The following is a 20,176-nucleotide window of genomic DNA, read 5'->3' on the forward strand; positions in this document are numbered from 1 at the left end:
ATACATCTTTCTAGTCAAGCTAAATAATTTTATTAGGTAGAAACTTAAAGTGAGGGGCCTTCAAATATTGTTGTGGACAATGGGAGGGGCCTTCAAAAATGTTGAGATCCACTGTGTTGTAGAGTAAGTTGTGAAAACTTAAAGGTGCCATAGAATTAAAAAAAACTGTATTTACCTGGATGAATAATAAGAGCTCTGTGCATGGTTATGGCATATCATGAGCCTCAAATGCATTTGTTTCCTCATTCTAATGTAAACTTTGTACAAGATGGGAAATTAAACTTAAAAAAAACTTGTTTTAAAAGCATGCATGTTTATTTCAATGTTAACAATGTTTTTATGCTAATTTTATGCAATAAAAAATTACATTTGCACCATTTTTATAAAATTAAAGACTGAATGGACCTGAAAATCTCAAATGGTGTAACCGCCAATTGCTCCAAAGAATGAGAAATATTAAATATTTTGTCCGCCTTGGTGGCATGTAAGCGTAATCATAATTTAAAAAAAAACATTTTAAAATATAATTTTATTAGTTATTTCTAAATGAAAATTTGAATGTGTTTTTGTAATATTTTTCCTGACATATGCTGAAAACATCTCTGTTTTCTAAATAATCTTTGCCAAAGTATGTAAAAATGTATGTAAAAAATCATATTGCACTAAACTAGATGATTATATTTTATTCCACATTGTTTATAATAATACCTTTATTTTATAGAGCGCCTTTAAAAGTGACTTTCTCAAAGCGCTTTACAGAGAATACAACACATTAAAAATACAAAAAATATAGATAACAAAAATAATAAGGAAAATAAAATAATCAAGTAAAAGCAATCCTAAAATAAAACGTTTTAAGACGAGATTTAAAAGTCTCTAAAGTATTTGCTTCCCTTATGTCAGCTGGAAGAGAGTTCCAAAGCTTAGGAGCATAGGATGAAAATGCTCTATCACCCCTGGAGCGAAGCCGTGTCTTAGGCACAACTAAGAGTCCACTTTGAGAGGAACGCAGATTACGAGAAGGAGTATAAGGCATTAAAAGATCAGTTAAGTAGTGAGGAGCCAGATCATGCAAAGCCTTATAGGTTAACATAAGGACTTTAAAATCAATACGGTACCTGACTGGGAGCCAATGCAAAGACTTCAAGACAGGGGTAATATGATCTCCAGCCCTGACCCCAGACAGTACTCTAGCAGCCGAATTTTGTAAATATTGGAGTTTGTTGAGTAATGATCTAGATACTCCTACTAAAAGACCATTACAATAGTCCAGACGAGAAAAAACAAAGGAGTTTATCAACTTCTCAGCCACAGCAAAGGACAACATGGGACGTAAACGTGCTATATTTCTAAGGTGAAAAAACGATGTCTTAACCGTATTCTGAACAAAAGGCTCAAATGACAGCGACGCATCAAAAATGACCCCAAGATTTTTTTGTTTGGTTTGAAACGCCAGGGTGACACCATCAATAGACAGGGTAGGTGAACCATCAGCACTTCGCAGTTGATGAGGAGAGCCTAGGAGCATAATGTCCGTTTTAGAGCCACTTAAGGACAGAAAATTATTAGACATCCAAATCTTAATCTCAGTAATACAGTTAGAGAGATGCACAATGTCCACATGTTGCCCTGGCCTTGAATGAATATAGATCTGCGTGTCGTCAGCATAAAAGTGATAGTTAAGGTCCAGAGATCTAAGTAGCTGACCAAGTGGATAAATATACATACTAAAAAGTAAGGGACCCAGTACTGACCCTTGTGGGACCCCCGTATGTACAGAACCAACTTTGGACCTATGTCCACCCATAAAAACAAATTGACTGCGGTCAGCAAAATAAGACCTAAACCAGCCAAGAGCGGTCTCTGACAAACCAAATACAGTTTCCAGACGATTGAGCAACAGTGCATGATCAACAGCGTCGAAGGCAGAACTAAGATCCAAAAGAATGAGAAGAGATAGGGAGCCTGAGTCGGAAGCTATAAGCAAATCATTAGCCACTCCAACCAACGCAGTCTCTGTGCTGCGCAGTTTCCGAAACCCAGATTGAAGGGGCTCAAATAAACTATTTTCAATTAGGTGATTGTTCAATTGGGCCGCAACCACACCCTCTAAGATTTTAGCCAAAAATGGAAGGTTAGAAATTGGGCGATAATTTGTAAGAACGTTCACATCTGAATTTTGCTTTTTTAAGATGGGAGTGACAGCAGCAGTTTTAAGTGCTGTTGGCACCAAACCAGTTGACAAAGAGTCATTTATTATGTCAATAACTGTGGGGCATAATGTATCAAAGCAAGATTTAAACAAACTACAAGGCATAGGATCAAGTATGCAAGTGGAAGCTTTCATACGAGAAACCTGCTTGCAGAGTAGCTTAGGTTGTAATGCAGTAAATTTGGAGAAGGGAGTACCAAAAAAGCTTGATGTGATATTTATTTGGACAGCAGACCCAGAAGAACTGCAAATGTTTGCACGGACCTTGTCAATCTTATCCTCAAAAAATTTGAGAAATTCGTTACACAACGAATCAGATGAAGTCAAAGAACTGCCATCAACCACATTGAGAAGACTATTAATTGTGTGGAAAAGCTGCCTAGGATTTTATGAATAGATAAAAATTACTAAAAATATAAAAATACTAGTTACTTCAATTGACACAGACCGGTTACACCAAATTGACATTTTTGCAATTAACCCCCAAATATTCTTTCAAAATGAAATAAAACCAGAAATTTTAGACTTGGTCCTCAAAAAAGAGAATGTATGCAAGTAATCTGCACATTTATTTTAAAATTTTAACCCTTTACATTTAATTTATCCATAGGGACACAAATTGACCCATTAATGACCCTTTCAAATAGGGCAAAAATAGACTATTATATTCAAAGGACAAATCCTAGGGTTGTTAATGGACATGTAAAAACGTTTCTGGATCATTTTTGCACTTAATAGAGTTACCTAGCTTCTATGTAAATATTAAAGAACAATTTAACATATTATTTCAATGCATTCTTTGGCACCTTTAAAATAAATGAATTATGTGGCTTTAGGTCCAAAGAACTGAAAACAAACTTTACATATTTTATTAGAATTTTAAGGGGTTTAATTCTCATTAAATGCTCGCCATTTATGATTTAAAAGGATAAATAAAATTTGCGCTGGATGGCACAAGACAGACAGTTGCTACAGCGTCAGCACGAGACATGATGACATAAGCCGTTTCTCAATGTCAAGGATACTTCCTTGGCAGGACTAGTCCTTACAAGTCACTTCCTAGGCGAGGCTCCTTTTAAGCATTCGGAGAACACGTTAAATGGAACAGGCTAGCAAGTGCACGTCATTACGTCATTACGTGATTGAAAGGTGTGCTTTCGGTGCTGCGCGCAGAGGATTGTGGGTGATTTCAGCGCGTGAAGAGCGCGAAGGATACAAATTTGCATCCTTTCCTGTATATGGGATATTTGTCGAACGAAGGACTCAGTCCTTGGCTGAAATTTCGAGGATCCTCGACATTGGAACAGTCCTTCGACGGACGTCGATGACGTAGCATCCTCGAAATTCTAGCTTCCGAGGATCCTTCCTTGACATTGGGAAACGGCTACTATCTCTCTCTTTAGCCTGTTAGCAGCTAGTATGATAACATCCTACATACACCGGGCTAACATGAGTCTGATGATGACGGGATATTGTTATTCTTTATGAGCATCATCGTTACAAACCCAAAGGATTAATCAATGTAAACATTTAACTTATTTAATGGTAAGTGTATATTACAGATTAAGTAAACATGTTAACCCGTTATTGAAAGAACTGCACTGACTAGCTAGATGTGATTAGCATTTAGCGGCTTACCACTTTTAGATACATTACAGTGAGTTTCTTCAGAATTTGTCAATGGACACAAGTATCTAGCTAGCTGTGCTGTTATCTTTATTAAAATAAATGTTGTGTGTGTGTGTGTGTTAGTCAAATAGTTAGCTATAAGGCTTTTCAACTTGTTGGACAGTCTGACTTAACGTTAGGTCACCTGAAAGAGCTTCGTGTCATTTTAAAAGTTTCCAGTTCTAATTAACTGTGTTAACATTTTCAGCGCAAACCTAACGTGTTGAATCCATTATTTGGTATTGTTAGGACTTTTCATTGAGGAAAACTATTTTGTAGGTAGCAACGTAACTTATTTATTGGTTATAATATTTACCTTGCAGCAACTGTGTAATATTTCATTATATTGTCGTTTTAGCACCTCGAGTGTGCAACTGGATGACATTATCATCATGCCATCAGCTAAAGTGCTGAAAAATGCTCAGTATATTGAACTGGGCAGTTACCAGTATTGGCCAGTCCTGGTGCCCAGAGGAATCCGCCTGTACACTTATGAACAGGTGCCTGGATTTCTAAAGGAAAATCCTTACATCACTGATGGTTACAGAGCCTATCTGACATCTAGACTGTGCATTAAAAGGTGAGTACAGATATCCATACAGCCTTGAAATGTGTTCATGCATGCCCAAAGAATCGATGAATTAACATGCTATAAGAATGTGACCAAAATGCCCATCTCACATCTATTATAGCCTTTTCATCCTTTCCAATGAGACGGTAAACATCTGGAGTCACCTGCTGGGATTCTGCTTGTTCTTCATACTGGGAGTTTATGACTTGCTTGCTGTTCTGCCTGTGTTAGGAGCATCTAGGGAGGACTATGTTATTTTTTCGATATGTCTCTTCTGCTTCCAGGTATGTCAGTTTTGATAATGTTATTGAACTGAACTGTGGAAAAAAACCCAACTGGATTTCAGAGCATGTCAACAGTTGGAGTGACATTGATATAATGTTTACCCCATTTGGATCAGGTATATTTGTAAAAAAGACATGTTTGTTTTAGATTAGTTCTTAGAGGACTAGAAATAGTTAAAGGAGTAGTTCATCCAAATATGAAAATTCTTTCATAATTTACTTGGCCTTATGCTGTTCCAGATGTTTATGAACTTCTGTTAAGTTAAAGTCACAATGAAATTGAAATTAAAAACTAAACATTATTTAATATTAGTGTTTTTTTTTTAAATTACTTATGTGTGGGTTAATTATTCAACTTTATTTATTTGCCCACATAATCTTTAATCAAAAACGCGAATCTCCTCCCATTCTTGAAACTACCTCTCTTTCCGGTCATGGGGTATGACAGGTGGGCGGGTCCTGGATAAAGATTGCAGCAAATAGCAACATGACCCAACTTCCAACAATCAAATAAATTTTCGATGGACACATTTTAGTCAAATTCTTCCTTTTTTATTTCAGAACTGTTTCACTCGGATATGTCACAACTGAGAAATTAAGACAATACTTCTGTTTCATTGTGACTTTAAAAAACAAACAATTTTATATTTTAAATACTGTAATGATATCTTATATGGAGGTTATTATGGCAAAAGCTCTAAAAAAAAAACCACATACATTGTGAATTATTAACCTAAGAAGTAATCCAAATAAATCCATTGGGTTAAAGCAGTGTTTCTCAGACTTTTTCTGCCATTCCCCACTTTGGAGGTAGAAAATGGTTACGAGCCCCATCTGTCTCCAATCGCCGCAACAAAATGGTACCACTAGGCTTAAAGTTAAACATTTTCTTCAAATTCTGATGTTGTTTTAAGTTAGGCTTATATTTAAATATGTCATTTTGAGGGTATGGTCAATAAATAGAGAAATTAATAGAGATAACAAAAATTACCAACATTTTCTCCCATTTGTCACGCCCCAATGGAATGTTCCTATCCCCACCAGTGGGGCCCGCCCCACTCTTTGAGAAATGCTGGGTTAAATGGATAGTTTACCAAAAAATAAAATTCTGTCTTCATTTACCCACCATCATGTTGTTACAAAACTGTATGCATTAAGATATTTGAAGGTGTTGGTTCCAAAACAAGATAACTCAGTTTTTAAATGTTTATTATTATGTTATCATGTTTTTATTGTGCTACTTAGCTGTATTTGTTTTTGTTATGAAGGCTAAACCAACTGCAGTTTGATTGATATTAATCGGAAATCACAATAAAAGGAACAGTATGTAGGATTGTTGCCAAAACTGGTACTGCAATCACAAAACTTGTGGCTAAAACTGGTACTGCAATCACACAACTGGTGGCCAATACACAACATGACAACATGAACATCAGTTGAGGGCTGCAACTCCACTTTTTAAATGACAATATCCTGGCTGGACCACTGTTGTGAGTGATATAAGTGTTTGAAATGAAAATGATTTCTTAAAGGAACAGTATGTAAGAATTTATATCAATTAATTATAAAATGGCCCTGATATGTCACTAGACATTAAGAAATCATTTACATTTCAAATACTTATATCACTGACAACAGTGATTACATGCTTCATGTAATCTTTTGGATCTTTCCACATTAACTGTTGAAAGAGTATGTTCATGTTTTCTCATTTGTAAGTGGCTTTGAATAAAAGCATCTGTTAAACGAATAATTCTAAATGTATGTTGAGTTTTCTCATCTCCTAAACTCGAGCCGATCTTATTCTAGATCTGTTAAAGGCTGCTATCGTGCCATTGGTAATAGACAGAAAATAGCAGCTTTTATCATTGGCAGCCATTCTCAAATGTTAGGATTAGGCAAAGTGCCTACGCTACCATCCTTGCTAGTTCTTTTATGAAGATATAATTATAAAATCGTTTGTTTGGTTATCATGCAGGTCTGAGCTGGTGAATACTTTGCATGTATATAATGAACTCATTCAGCCTGTTAGTGCGGTGGCCTACAAAAGTGTTTATCTGTGTTTTGATGTTCCAGGTGTGCATGCTGTGTTCAGTGGGCTATCACCTGTTCTGCTGTCACCGCTCCGAAAAAACAAGCCGCCGCTGGATGGCGTTGGACTATGCTGGAACCTCAATCGGAATTATAGGCTGCTACGTTCCAGGAGTGTTCTACGCCTTCTACTGCAATAACTACGTGAAACATCTGTTATAGAGGGGTTGGAGCAAGAGCTACTCGAGGTTATGGTGATAGGGGACAAGGATAGATTAATTAGATAGCTGGTGATGCACCATTCCACCGTGGTCTCTAGCAGCAGAAGTCTGGCCTGCATGTGTTTTGGGCATATGTTACCTGTGCAACAGATACAGAGCAAGGGTTCACCTATTCCTGAGGAAAAGCTGTGTGTGTGTTTGTGTGTGTGTGTGTACCTGGTAATTATCACGTTGTGAGATAGGAATACCAGTAAATTTGTGAGCTTGTGGGGACATTTTGTGGTCCCCATGGGGTAACAAGATTATAAATCAAACAGAATGATGTTTATTGAAAATCTGAAATGGCAAGCAGCTAATCAAGGACTTCAAAATTACTTGAAAATTTAAGGCAGGTGTGTTTGAATAGAGTTGGACCTGAACTCTGCAGGATAGTCGATCGCCAGGAGCAGGATTGGGCACCCCTGGTGTATAATGACTAATCGTCGACCGATATGTTTTTTTTATATATATAGCCGATACCAATATTAAGAAAGCTGTATGACTGATGAAGCCGATACAACACAATTGTAATTACAGTAAATAAGAGACAAACAGAAAATTGGTGAAACTAAATAAACATTTGTTATGCATAACATAACATAAAATACCCTTGTAAAGCACCTAAAACATATTTACAAAACATAATTAATGTGAATCTGACATTTTACGGCACTGTTCAAATAAGTGTGTTGAACTAGTGTGTGGTTGTGTGTGACACAACATAACGCCATATTAAAAAGTGAATAAATGGGCGGTCTAAATGGGCGTGTCCGATTCCACTTTTGCTAATTTAATGACGGGAAAAATAGGTTATGCGCCAAGCGCATGGCCTAAAAGGGTTGTTCCTATTACCCTAATGAGTAATGGGTGTATTTTGGGCATAACCTGCAATAAACCAAAGAGAGTCTCAGCTCTCATCCCCTTTAAAAGCCAGTTGCGCTGGCACTATGTCTAATCCCTATTTAGAAAGCGGAATTTGTAAACTGAAAAACTAAGCAGGGGAAGAAGGCCCCCTAATTTAAGAATAATTTAAAAAAAATTGTGTTGTTTTCATTTTTATTGAAATTGTTATTTTTTAGATTAAAACCTTTAAAAGACGTTTTCTTTCAGTCATATAAGTACAAATAGCAGGCTTTTAATTGCTGTAAATGTATTGATATCCTACATTATCATTGTAATCTCATAAAATAATTTGCAAATATGCAAGAAAAGATTTGTACTCTAAAAATACAACAAAGAGATAAAGAATTTACAAATGTGCGGAGAGCCATTTCAGCACTCGGACAGCGCCATGAGGGTTTAAAAAAAAAGCATAAACATTTTTATCTTACCCTATCCACAGGTACAAAGTCATCATATACAAATATACAATAAATCCGTGGGGTAGCATTTAAAAAACATTTAAAAAATAAATGCATTTGTTTAAAGCAAAGCATTTATTTACTTACCAGGCTACAGATGAAGCATCTCTTTGCGCCTTCTAACGTCTCATAATCGGTTTTCATTTATGTCCAAGAGACTCAATAATAATCATTTACATTTTAACTCTTTAATTTTTCATATTTAAAAGCGTTTTTGTGCTGCTGTGCATCCATGTGTGTGATAAGCAAACCCGGGTTGTCGTCCCCTTTATAGGCGCATATTACTAACGCGCTCTTTAAATAACAAAAACAATATTGTGTCATAGACTTTATACCAGGTTTTAGTTGGTGAATGGCGTAGTCTATTTTTGTTGCCTCAAAATAGCAACGCGTCAACAATGCGCCTGAACACATCTCGTTTTCGGACCAGAACGCCCATGGGTGCAAAATTGGGCTTAAATGCATTTGCTATTTAAACAATGTGGCGATAAACGTGAAAATGATCATTGCGCCGGGTTGAAACTAGCAAAAGACACTTGTGTCGCGCATTGCGCTGCATTGCGCCAGGTGCATGATAGAGCCCTAAGTGTCTTTTCATTACAAACAACAAATTTAAGTAAAAGGAAAATTTACTGCCCGATTGAAAAGATTTATTGTCGATTGCGGAAAAAAAACTACGAAATACCGGCTGATATATCGGCATCTGCAATATATCCGTGTATCACTAATAATGTAATAATGACATGTTTATTATGCTGTAAACTAGGGGTGTCACGATTCTCCAAATCCTCGATTCGATTACATTTTCGATTCTAAGGTCACGATTCGATTCGATTCTCGATTTTTACATATTTTTTTGAAAGGCAAAAATGATATGCCATTATTTATTATTATTATAGTTTAACATTAACATGCACATTGCACAACTCGCATGGGGGATTGTGGGCTTCACTTAACACGAGAGCTAGAGAGAGGATTCCTTCTTGCACCCACATTAATGTGCGCGTCTTGGACTGCATATGAAATAAAGCGCGTCATAATCAGATGCGCTTCTCTCTGTCTCACGTGCACGCGCACTCGCTTCCGTCCGAAGTCTAAACATAAACTAAAGTAGTAATCCTTATCCATTTGTTCAGTTTTATGCGTTTTATGTGAGCTGAGGCAAACTATCTCTTTGTTTAAAATATAACCCGCTGCATCTTGGCGCCTCTCTCACGGACGTGCAGAGAGCTGCGCATGTCCAAAGTTTAACACTATGAAGCATAAGCAAACATGCTGAAAGCCCAAACCATCAGGATATAATTACGGGCTTATTTTATTGCATTTGGAGCCTTACCTCCAGATAAAGTATTAAACTGGACCGATGTTTTAAATGTTGTTTACTCACATGTGCGTTGTTAACTCTCCGGATTTTATATTGCAGCAGCTCGTTCACTTCACATGGATTGTTTGTTTACAGTGTCGCGTGAGCAGCTACACTGCAGGTTCGACTTCATTTGGCGCTAAGCAGACCCTTTGGTGATGTCAAAGTACCGCGAGAGCGATTCAAAGCAGATTTCTCCATGTGATAAATGCAATAAACTAAAGTAGTAATCCTTATCCATTTGTTCAGTTTTATGCGTTTTATGTGAGCTGAGGCAAACTATCTCTTTGTTTAAAATATAACCCGCTGCATCTTGGCGCCTCTCTCACGGACGTGCAGAGAGCTGCGCATGTCCAAAGTCAGATCACTAGGTAGTAATCCTGTTTATGATATGCATGTCAAGAGTTGTAGCAATCCATCCCTTGTGTTTAAAATATGATCGCGTTCCGCTGGACTGATGTTTTTAAAGGCATCTCTAAGAGCTTTATTCCCTTGCTTGGCAAGCCGACCGGACTTGACATGGGGGCGTGGCAGCATCGACGATCCCATTTTTTAATTCGAAGTTCAAAGCTGTGACTTAATTTCGATCGATTTCGATTTAAAATCGAAATCGTGACACCCCTACTGTAAACATGGTTTACGGGGAAACAGGAAGTGGAATAGAAAATACAGTTTGTACAGTATAAAATGCATTGTGTTTATGGAATTGTCCCTGTAAACCATATATGCCAACATTTGTGTGTTGGTTTTACATTAATATCAGTATGTAGTGATGTCAGATAAAGTTGTGATGCACATTTACATTTTTTATTTTTTAGTAGATGCTTTGTCCATCAGTGAAGGTACATTTTCCACAGATTTCTTACTTCTATCCCACACATATCCTAACATTTGAATCATAAAAAGTTTATAAGCTCGCGCAATGCGACATGTACCATGTCGATATTCCTGAGAGACTACTTTAGCACTGTAGGACTTCATTTCTCTCTTCCTGTCTCGGTTTACACAATGGACCCCCTGCGGAGTGCCTTTGTACTGCCTGTATGAAATGTGGCAATGCTTGGCTTTGAATTTTCTTTGTTTCGAGCAAATACGGAGTAGCGATTTCGGCGAAGTTTTCTGAAAACTTGGATATCCTGAGCAAGCTGCTTGCTCTCGTCCCCTCTACTCCCACTTGCTATTTGCCGAGCGCCACCGCTTTTGGCCACGCTGCTCCGCATGGTTCTCCCCACATATTGGAAGTGCTGGCTTATTGTGCCCCAGAATGCGGCAGAAATCTGCTCCAGCCCAAAGCAGATGGCCGCGTTCGTGGACCCACTCCGTCACTCCTGTTCCCCACCATATGACATTCACACGTGGGTGAGCCATCTCCACTCTCCCCCTGCCAAGTGTTTAGCTTTGCTTTTTGGATGACTACTCAATCAGCCAAGTGCCTCAAGAGAAAGAAAGACAGTTTTCTCAGTTGCTTTTTCTGCCGCAGAACAAGTGAATTTTTTTTATTCCTGCATAAAGAGAGAAGTTTTGTGTGCGTAAAGCTGTGTGTCTGTTGTTTATGCAAGCTGCTCATGTGTGTATTTTGTCATTTGTTGTGTGCAGTACTGGCGGCAGGTGTACCTGGTAACTGTTCTGGCTATGATGCTGGCAGTGTTCTTCGCACAGATACACCCTCACTACTTGACCAAGAAGTGGCAGCAGCTACGTTCGGTTATATTCTGCGCTGTCGCAGGATACGGCCTAATCCCCACCTTTCATTGGATCTGGCTCAGCGGGGGTTTCAGCACAGACGTAGTACAGGTGAGGTTCTTCTCAATCGGTATGTTTAGATTACATTTATGCATTTGACAGATACAAGGTATGCATTTTATGAGTATTTTCCCCTGGGATTCGAACCCATGACCTACCGACAGAGTGCATTATCAGCACAGTGGTTCTGTAGCTTCGTAGAGCATTGTGTTACAAAGGAGATATGCAAAGGGTATGGATTTGATTCCCAGGGGACATACGTAAGGGATAATGTATAGACCAATTTCGTGTTTGTAAACAGAGATGACGTTTTTTGTGGGCGGAGCCAAACTGGTTGCAGAAAGTGACTGCTCCACAGTAGGGTTGTGAAGTATTTTAGCATTAAACCGTGATTTTTATGGATGCGGTGTTCTGTCGAAGTCAGATTCCCCTATGTTTCCCTTTAGTGCAATGTTTCTTACAGCGTTTTAATCACGTTACGTTTATTTTTTAGATAGATAAAAAGTTTAAATGGCTTGGCTACTGATATGCATGTATTTAATGTATATGTATTGTTCTTTTTTGCTAAATCAATTATTTTTACAGTCTGAATCGCTAAAGTACATATAAAAGCAATACTATCATGTATTATATATAATAGCGTTTATTAAATATTTCATAATTTTCCTGTTTTCTATTATTTCTTCCTTATATTTATCTTACTGGTTTGTTCTAAAACTATTATAAAATTATTATGTTTAAACATACATTAAAAAGGCCTGTTTATATATTATATATTATATTATTAACACTTTACATCGTGTGTGGGTGTGTGTGCTATATTTATTTATACAACAGTTCTTTCTGGTTCTCGAATCTGATTGGCTAAGAGCCATACGATATTGTACTGATAACGGCACAGTAACCGCTTCACCTTTCGTATCATTCCGCCACCTAGTGAATGGAGGTCCTTAACAGGCTCATCTCTGAATGGAAAAACACAGAGAAGCCCTGTTTTTAAACACTCTCCATGTGTCTCATTAGTTTACTAGCTCATAAATCAGTCTGTGAAATGAATCCCCAATCGGAAGTTATTATTCCGTCAAAGATCAGCGCTCTTGGATGTTATGTTAAAGTTAATGGGAGTAATTTCTTGTCACATCGTGTGGACGATTAACACTTGGAAAGAGGAATATAAACACTAGTTTTTTTTCTGGAGCTATATCTCTTATCAGAACGCGAAAACACCGTGGAACTGCAGGTAAGCACCGCAGCTTTTAAATGTGGACATTGACGTGACTATTAAAACATGTTATGAGATATCGCCACTGATATATTTATAAGCAGCATGCAAAAACATCTCTTTGACACTTATAAAAAAACGTTTTATATAGTACTGAAAAGAACAAAGTTTAATAATAATAATCGAGTGCTCGTATCGCGTTAAGAATAAATGAGAAAGCAATAGTAACATTATACAAATATAGTTTTATTAACTTTTACCTCGGGCCAAAACAATAACAACACAAAAGACACTAAATATGAATAAAAAAACAAGTAATAGTTTGATCATGACACCAAATACTGCTGATTTGATCTCATTTCGACGATCATAAACAAACAAGGCCAACATGAGAGCCAGGGAATCCCTGTCAGAGATGTAGCCCAGAGAGGGCGGTGGTCAGCGGGGCGAGTGAACACTGACGTCCGCTCATGCTTTGGTTCTCATTCATACCGAATCTCACTAAGCAAACGTTCAAACAGGCGCTATCTTTACTAATTGACTGCAGATTTAAATATAATACATATACATTCTCGACTAAACTAATCTTAAAACTACACTTTGTGACCAAGAAACGGTAATAGGGCTTATTCGATCTACGTCATCAATGTTCGCGGCGGCCATATTGTTGACATAAAACTGTCAGTCTGTCAATTGACAAGCGAGGCAGCGTGGGTATTATGCATGGTATTATCGGTGTAATTTTTTTAAAAACCGCGTGATGGTGTGTGGTGTAATACACGGATGTTCTAACAACAGCAAAAAGAACCCTGGAATTAGTTTTTATGCGATACCGACTGTCAGAAAACATGAAAGGAGACAGAGGAGTTGAACCAGCGAAGGAGAGACTCCCAACACCAAAGTCTGTCCCCATCATTTTAACCCAGGTAACGTTAGGGATATATGCTCACAGCAGAGTCTGTCCCCATAATTTGATCACATATGGTTAGCTGTAAGCAGTGGCTGAAACTGCTCTTTCAAATAAGCTGCCATAAATTGAGACAGTTATTAAATTAGTATTAATAACTATATGAACATAATAATAGGTCTGGCATTGATACTAGGTAGGGAATTAAGGGCCGTTGACATAGTTTTGAAAATCGTTTTATATTAAACAGAATAGCGGAGCTCACACCAAAACTATAACGATACAGATACAATGAACGACATCATTGGGATCACTTTCTGAGCGATTTTTCCCACCTGATTAAAGATAAACCATTGATAGCATTAAAATCTATTTGAACTTCAAGTGCACGGCCACTTAAAATGACAATGAAGCTCATTGCTGAGGTCTATAACATTAGACTACCTCCAGTTGCTGTAAAAATTGACTACGTAATGTTTTTTAATCTATTACATTAACTAACTGTTATGCCAAAAGGTAAGAGATTACACAAACTATTAGATTCACTGTTTAGAGTTACGCGGAACGCAGCGTGTTGAGGACATCTGCAAAAGTTTTTATTACAAGCAATATTAAAGGCAAGTGATTTGCGCGAGTGCCGTGAGCGAATTACCATAAACGTATTGTTTGGTGATGTGGACGATGGTATAGTAATCGTTATAGTTATAATGTGAACGGCCCTTCAGTGCTTGTATGATGAATGCGGATACTGTATGAACGATATAGTTATAAATATCCGAATAAGTTACGGCTGGCAATAAGGACGGATCTTTACTTAAGGCTATTGGGTCTATTTGATATTGTTCCACAATAATCAAGCTCATCTTCTCTTAATACGGACGAGATGAAGCCATTAGGCTACTGCTCCCCTCGACTCAAATCTACATGCGGCTAGGGGCAGGACAGATGTCATGTCAACAAGATGGCCGCGGCTAGCGACTTCCGGTGTTTGCGAAAAGCCCTATATAAAGAAACGGCTTTTCCGTCCAATGAGTTGTTATGACATTCAAAGCAGCCGGAAGTGTTACCTGTCATTCTGGCCGCCCTCAAATCCGTGGCAGAAGAAGTAGTTCTCAAACAAAGAGGCTTTTAAAATAACTCCGTTGTTGTTTTCTAGTTTTCCTTTTTTTAAACGTGTGCCATCGAACTGTTGTATAAAAGCAATATCGCTCTCGGAGTCGTGTGATATAGCTCTATATCATCACGGCTGTGATTGCCTACGGCCTCGTGCCTCTGGCCTAATCACAGCCGTGATGATATAGAGCTATATCACACTCCTACTCGAGCGATATTGCTTAAATATTTATTAAGTATGTAAACATAATAATTTTAGAACAAACTGGAAGAAGACATAAGCTAAGATATAAGGAAATAAAAAAAAAATAGAAAACGAAAAAATTATGAAATATTTAAACAAAATGTGATATTATTGCTTTTTCAGTATAAAAAACATTTATTCTGAATAAATTATAATTGTAACGTGATAAAAACACTATAAGAAACACATGAAGGGAACAGACTTCGACAGAACACCGGAGTGACCGGACATCTTCTCTACTTATTTTCTATTCTAATTATTAAAAGATTTCCATATGATTTTCTCGCTCAATTCTGTCCGTTTAAGGGCTTATTGTAATCATAAACACTTACGTTTATCTTCAAATGATGTCTTCGAAGATTGGTATTCTATAAAATGAAAGCCATCTTTTTTGGCATTCTTATTCTGACACTTAACAGCACAACAGGACATTTTCTAGTGAGTTATCTTGCTCTTTTCACTCGTGTCTAATTCATTTCCACTGTTTTTTTGCAACTGCATTGCGCGCGCAGCTTGCCACTTAACTGTGACGTCTACTTTAAATTGGTCTATAGGCCTGTACATTATCCCACTTATTACACACTTATAACAGGGTTCCCGCGGGGTCTTAAAAAGTCTTAAAAAGTCTAAAATTCAGAATGTTAAATTTAAGTCCTTAAAAAGTCTTAAAAACACCCAGATTTTTATCCCAGGTCTTAAATTTAATTTACCCAAGTCTTAAATTTCTTACCTCTTTTCATTCCCAAAAAGCGTTGTCTGCAGAAAATAAAATAGTAATTTAAAACGCTGAAGAATTAACTTAATCAGTGGCGGAGGCAGAAAGTGTATGATGGTGGGTCTCTAAAAAGAAACATTCCGCCCTTTGTCATAATCCACGCAAATCGTGCCATAAGCTATATTTCAGATGTTGTGATCTGACTGTTTACTGTGGGTTTGGCGAGAAACAATCCTTAAACTTAGTTCTGTATAGGCAAAACTCTTTTTCGGGGTAATTTATTAGCCGGTGGCTTACCCGAGCATTTGCCAGGTTCTGAAACATAGAGGACACAGAAGCGAACAAAAATCAATGCTGCTTTATTGAAAATCAACTTAAACAGTCGGGCCGTCGAGTCACGAGCCACCAACAGCGTGTCAACTTTAGTGTTACACAGTTTTATATTTTAGACCTTAATATTGCTCTTTGCTGCGATGCACTTGAACCTAACGCGCTTTCCCTTCAGCTCTCCACAAACATCAGCGATTGGCAGACGGAAAGCAAGAAAGTACCGTAATTAGCCATATATTTCAAAAAAGTGCAATTGTTTTCTTTTAGGAACAATTCAAACTTTTTGATTGCCCAAATGCTTCAGGAGTTACGGTTAAATGAACAGCGGTAGATCAGAGCCCTTTCGCATAGGCAGGCTGCTGCATACGGCATCGCCTGGTTTATTTAAGTTAACTGAGCATTACATTCGCAAGTCATAAGCATATTACAACAATTAACGATTAACTAAGAATAATAATCAATATTTTAAAGTTAATTTCAAAGTTAATATTCTGAAATAAGACCATTTCTGAAATAAGAAATGCGACCCTTCGGAGGCTACAGCCTTCGGATTGAGAATCGGTCTTAGTGGATAACGTTAGCAGCACATATCAAACAGCCTTTTAATGGTAAATTTCATTTTCTTAATGCAGATTCATCCGTTATTGTGTAATTAGAGAGGCTATTAAACCTGATGGCAGTATATAGTGCATACAAAACGTATGGGTGGAGTTTTTTTTTTGGCTCTGTGATTCTGTATTCAATTAAATGCAATACATTAATTTATTAATAACTTGTATTAATAAAATGCATATATTAATGCTTTTAAGGATTAATAATAATTGAAAGTGATCTTTTGTTCTTTATATATTTATAAACAGGCACAAGATATATACACAGCACACAGTCAGTTGTACATTAAACATTATGGGGTGGTTTCCCGGGCAGGGATTAGCTTAAACCAGGACTAGGCCTTAGTTTAATTATGACATATAACTAGTTTTAATAAACATGCCTTACTAAAACCATTACTTGTGTGCATTTTGATGTATTTTAAGATATGTCAGTGATAATTGTTTTCAAGTTTGGACAGCTCTTATCCCTGTCTGGGAAACCTCCCATATAAGCTTACGTACTACAGAGTGTGATGCATTTTAAAGCTTTAAAGTTGTATGAGGCAGTGTAAAACTAGGCACAAACCAGCAGCTGACCATACTAACTGATCTAATATTAGTGAATTTTATTTATCAAAAAACATTGTTGATAGAATTTTATAAAATACTACTTACACATATTAGTGTGATGTATAAATATTGTAAATCAATGCATTTCTTGACTATTAATTAAGAAAAATCACAGCTCTTTGCCTCTAACTCAATGTATATCAATGGCTCACTATGAGCCATTTTTGGGCTTCCATTGTCAGAAGTCTCTTCCTAAAGGGCTATGGGTAAAATTTGTCGGCGCCAACACTCGCGGTCTAATAGAGTTAAGCATAATGTATTTCCATGTATTTTGATTATCTGTTTTAAAACTGCGTTCATTTTATATTTTTCTATAACTGAATCAATAAAAATAGAACGTTTTAAGAATTTCTGAGATAATTTGAATGCTTCTAGTAATGTGTCGTGTTGGTCTTAAATTTTACTCATAATGGTCTTAAAAGGTCTTAAAAAGGTCTTAAATTTAACTTGCTGAAACCTGCAAGAACCCTGTTATAAGTAAGGTAAGGAACAGTAAATATTGATTTAAAAAAAGCATTTGCTAATTTTTAACAAATACCGATCTTCTCAATTTCTTCAATGGATGACACCTAAAAAAATATATATTTTAAGTGAGAAAATAGATAATTTCAGGTGTTAGCAATTGAATTCATTTCCAACCTTCACTTTTTACAATGTACAATTACAAGTGTGATTGCTTGTTAAATATTGTATTGCACTAGAAAACTTACTGTACATTTTGTTTATTTATCCATTGTATTTTTTTTTAGGAATTTGTTTCCAGAGTGCTTATAATGTACATACTTGCCGTAGCTGCTATCGTCTTCTATACATTCAAAGTTCCAGAGCGATATTTTCCAGGTACAGGTTACGTTTATTTATTAACCTTCTCAGATGATATCTGTACTGTAACATACAGACCTCAGTATGGCGTCCTAACATTAAAACAAAAATAAAAACAAAGATTTAATGCTCTTTTTGTATCTCTAGGTCAGCTGAACTACTTGGGCTCCAGCCATCAGGTCTGGCACGTATTGGTGGTGCTTATGTTCTACTGGTGGCATCAGTCTGCACTTTCCATAACCAACTTCCGTCACTCTCATCCTTGCCCCGATCACCCTAATCATTCTTAGAGGAACCGGGTAGTGTCACTACTGAGGACTGTTGTTTACTGCTTTAAATTATATTAAAGCTTTAAAACATTCAGTGTTTATATGCCAGCGAGGTGTATGCATTTTTATATAGTTTTTATTAGGGCTGTCAATCATTTTTTTTAAATTAGATTAATCATATCATTTTTGTGTGATTAATTGAATGCTTATGAAAATTAAAAAAAAATGTTAAAATAATTTTTTTTACTATTTGCCACAAAGTAAACCATCAGACTGAACAAATTCTGTCACTTTGTGCATTCAATGGTAAATACATCAATGAAGTGCATTTTAACAGTAAAAATGTTATGTTCTTGTAAACAGTTTCGTGCTGAAAACTGGTTTCATATATGAATGGTGATAATACGGCACACAAGATATGGTACATGAGATTCACAGAGTTCATCATTGGTCAAAACATGTTTAATGTTTATAGAATAATTTGTGGAGGCATTTAAAGGATTAGTCCATTTTCTTAAAAAAAAAAATCCAGATAATTTACTCACCACCATGTCATACAGGGTGTTGATGTTTTTCTTTGTTCGGTCGAGAAGAAATTATGTTTTTTTTAAGGAAAACATTCCAGCATTTTTCTCGTTTTAATGGACTTTGATGAAACCCAACACTTAACGGTTTTAATGCAGTTTCAAGGGACTCTGGGCGGTCTCGGGCGGGGCATGGGGGTCTTGTCTGGCGAAACGATTGACATTTTTGGCAAATATAAAAAATATGCACGTTTAAACCACAACTTCTCGTCTTCCTCCGGTCCTGTGATGCGCCAGTGCGACCTCACGTAATACGTCATCACGTCAAGAGGTCACGGATGACGGATGCGAAACTACGCCCCAGTGTTTACAAGTGTGGAGAAAGAGGACCGTTCCGATGTTGTTGTATGTGGATGATATAATTGATGTCTTGTGTCAATTTATTGTTTAAAATGGTCTGCAAATGTGCGTTTCATATATGTAACACGTGACCTTTCCACGGCATTACGCAATTGCGTGAGGTCGCGCTGGCGCGTCACAGTACCGGAGATAGATGAGAAGATGTGGTTTTAAAGTGCATATTTTTAATTTTTTTTGTCAAAAATGACAATCGTTTCGCTAGGTGGGACCCTTGTGCCTCGTTTGGGATCGTTTGGAGTCCTTTGAAGCTGCGTTGAAACTGGAATTTTAAACTGCATTAAAACTGTTAAGTGTTGGGGTCCATTAAAGTCCATTCAAATTAGAAAAATCCTGGAATGTTTTTCTCCAGGAACATGGTTTCTTCTCGACTGAACAGGGAAAGACATACACAGTTTGGAGGACATGGTGGTGAGTAAATTATCTGGATTTAAAAAAAAAATGGATTTAATTTTAAACATGTTAATGCTGACAGCCATAATTTTTATATATATATTTTGCATAAGTGCCTAGCAGTTTTAGGCTTTTAACATTTAATGTAAAGCACCATTTCGCAGCGTCTGCCAGGGGATTAGTTTCCTAAGAGCGAAAGTGCAAAAATGTACTTGTGTGTTTGATGGTGTTTAATGGGGTAACATGCAGTATTTATCAGTAATGTGGGGGTTAAATAGTTTGTTAAATAATAGCTATGTATTCAGTATTGTTTGTTCTATACGATTTCAGATCTTTTTGTATTTGCACCTAGAATACAGCTCTACTCAGAACATAAGTGGTACCACATTGCAATTTTGGGGAAGATGTTTTTTTTTTTAATAAACATATGTACACTACATTACATTAGGACTTATTGTCAACATAGAATAAACCAAAGAGGTTTGGTAGGGGGGCTTGTTCGGG

At 36.9% G+C, this 20,176-nt stretch overlaps 1 protein-coding gene across 1 annotated transcript; it reads left to right on the forward strand.

Moving 5' to 3' along the window:
• Positions 1-3,607: 3,607 nt before the first annotated feature.
• Positions 3,608-18,531, forward strand: paqr3a (progestin and adipoQ receptor family member IIIa). The gene is made up of 7 exons (XM_055199888.2): positions 3,608-3,757; positions 4,239-4,460; positions 4,573-4,735; positions 6,812-6,967; positions 11,347-11,544; positions 17,997-18,087; positions 18,217-18,531. The coding sequence occupies exons 2-7, from the start codon at positions 4,273-4,275 to the stop codon at positions 18,357-18,359; spliced, it is 939 nt and encodes a 312-aa protein (XP_055055863.2). The 5' UTR covers positions 3,608-3,757; positions 4,239-4,272; the 3' UTR covers positions 18,360-18,531.
• Positions 18,532-20,176: the final 1,645 nt, after the last annotated feature.

The sequence above is a fragment of the Misgurnus anguillicaudatus genome, chromosome 22, assembly GCF_027580225.2.
Source record: "Misgurnus anguillicaudatus chromosome 22, ASM2758022v2, whole genome shotgun sequence".
In the NCBI taxonomy this organism is placed as follows: Eukaryota; Metazoa; Chordata; class Actinopteri; order Cypriniformes; family Cobitidae; genus Misgurnus; species Misgurnus anguillicaudatus.

Excerpts from the sequence above, each read along its gene's own strand:
- paqr3a (XM_055199888.2), top strand. The coding sequence starts at position 4,273 with ATGCCATCAGCTAAAGTGCTGAAAAATGCTCAGTATATTGAACTGGGC. Across the intron at positions 4,736-6,811 it reads TATGTCTCTTCTGCTTCCAG|GTGTGCATGCTGTGTTCAGT; the intron begins GTATGTCAGTTT and ends TTGATGTTCCAG. Across the intron at positions 11,545-17,996 it reads TCAGCACAGACGTAGTACAG|GAATTTGTTTCCAGAGTGCT; the intron begins GTGAGGTTCTTC and ends ATTTTTTTTTAG.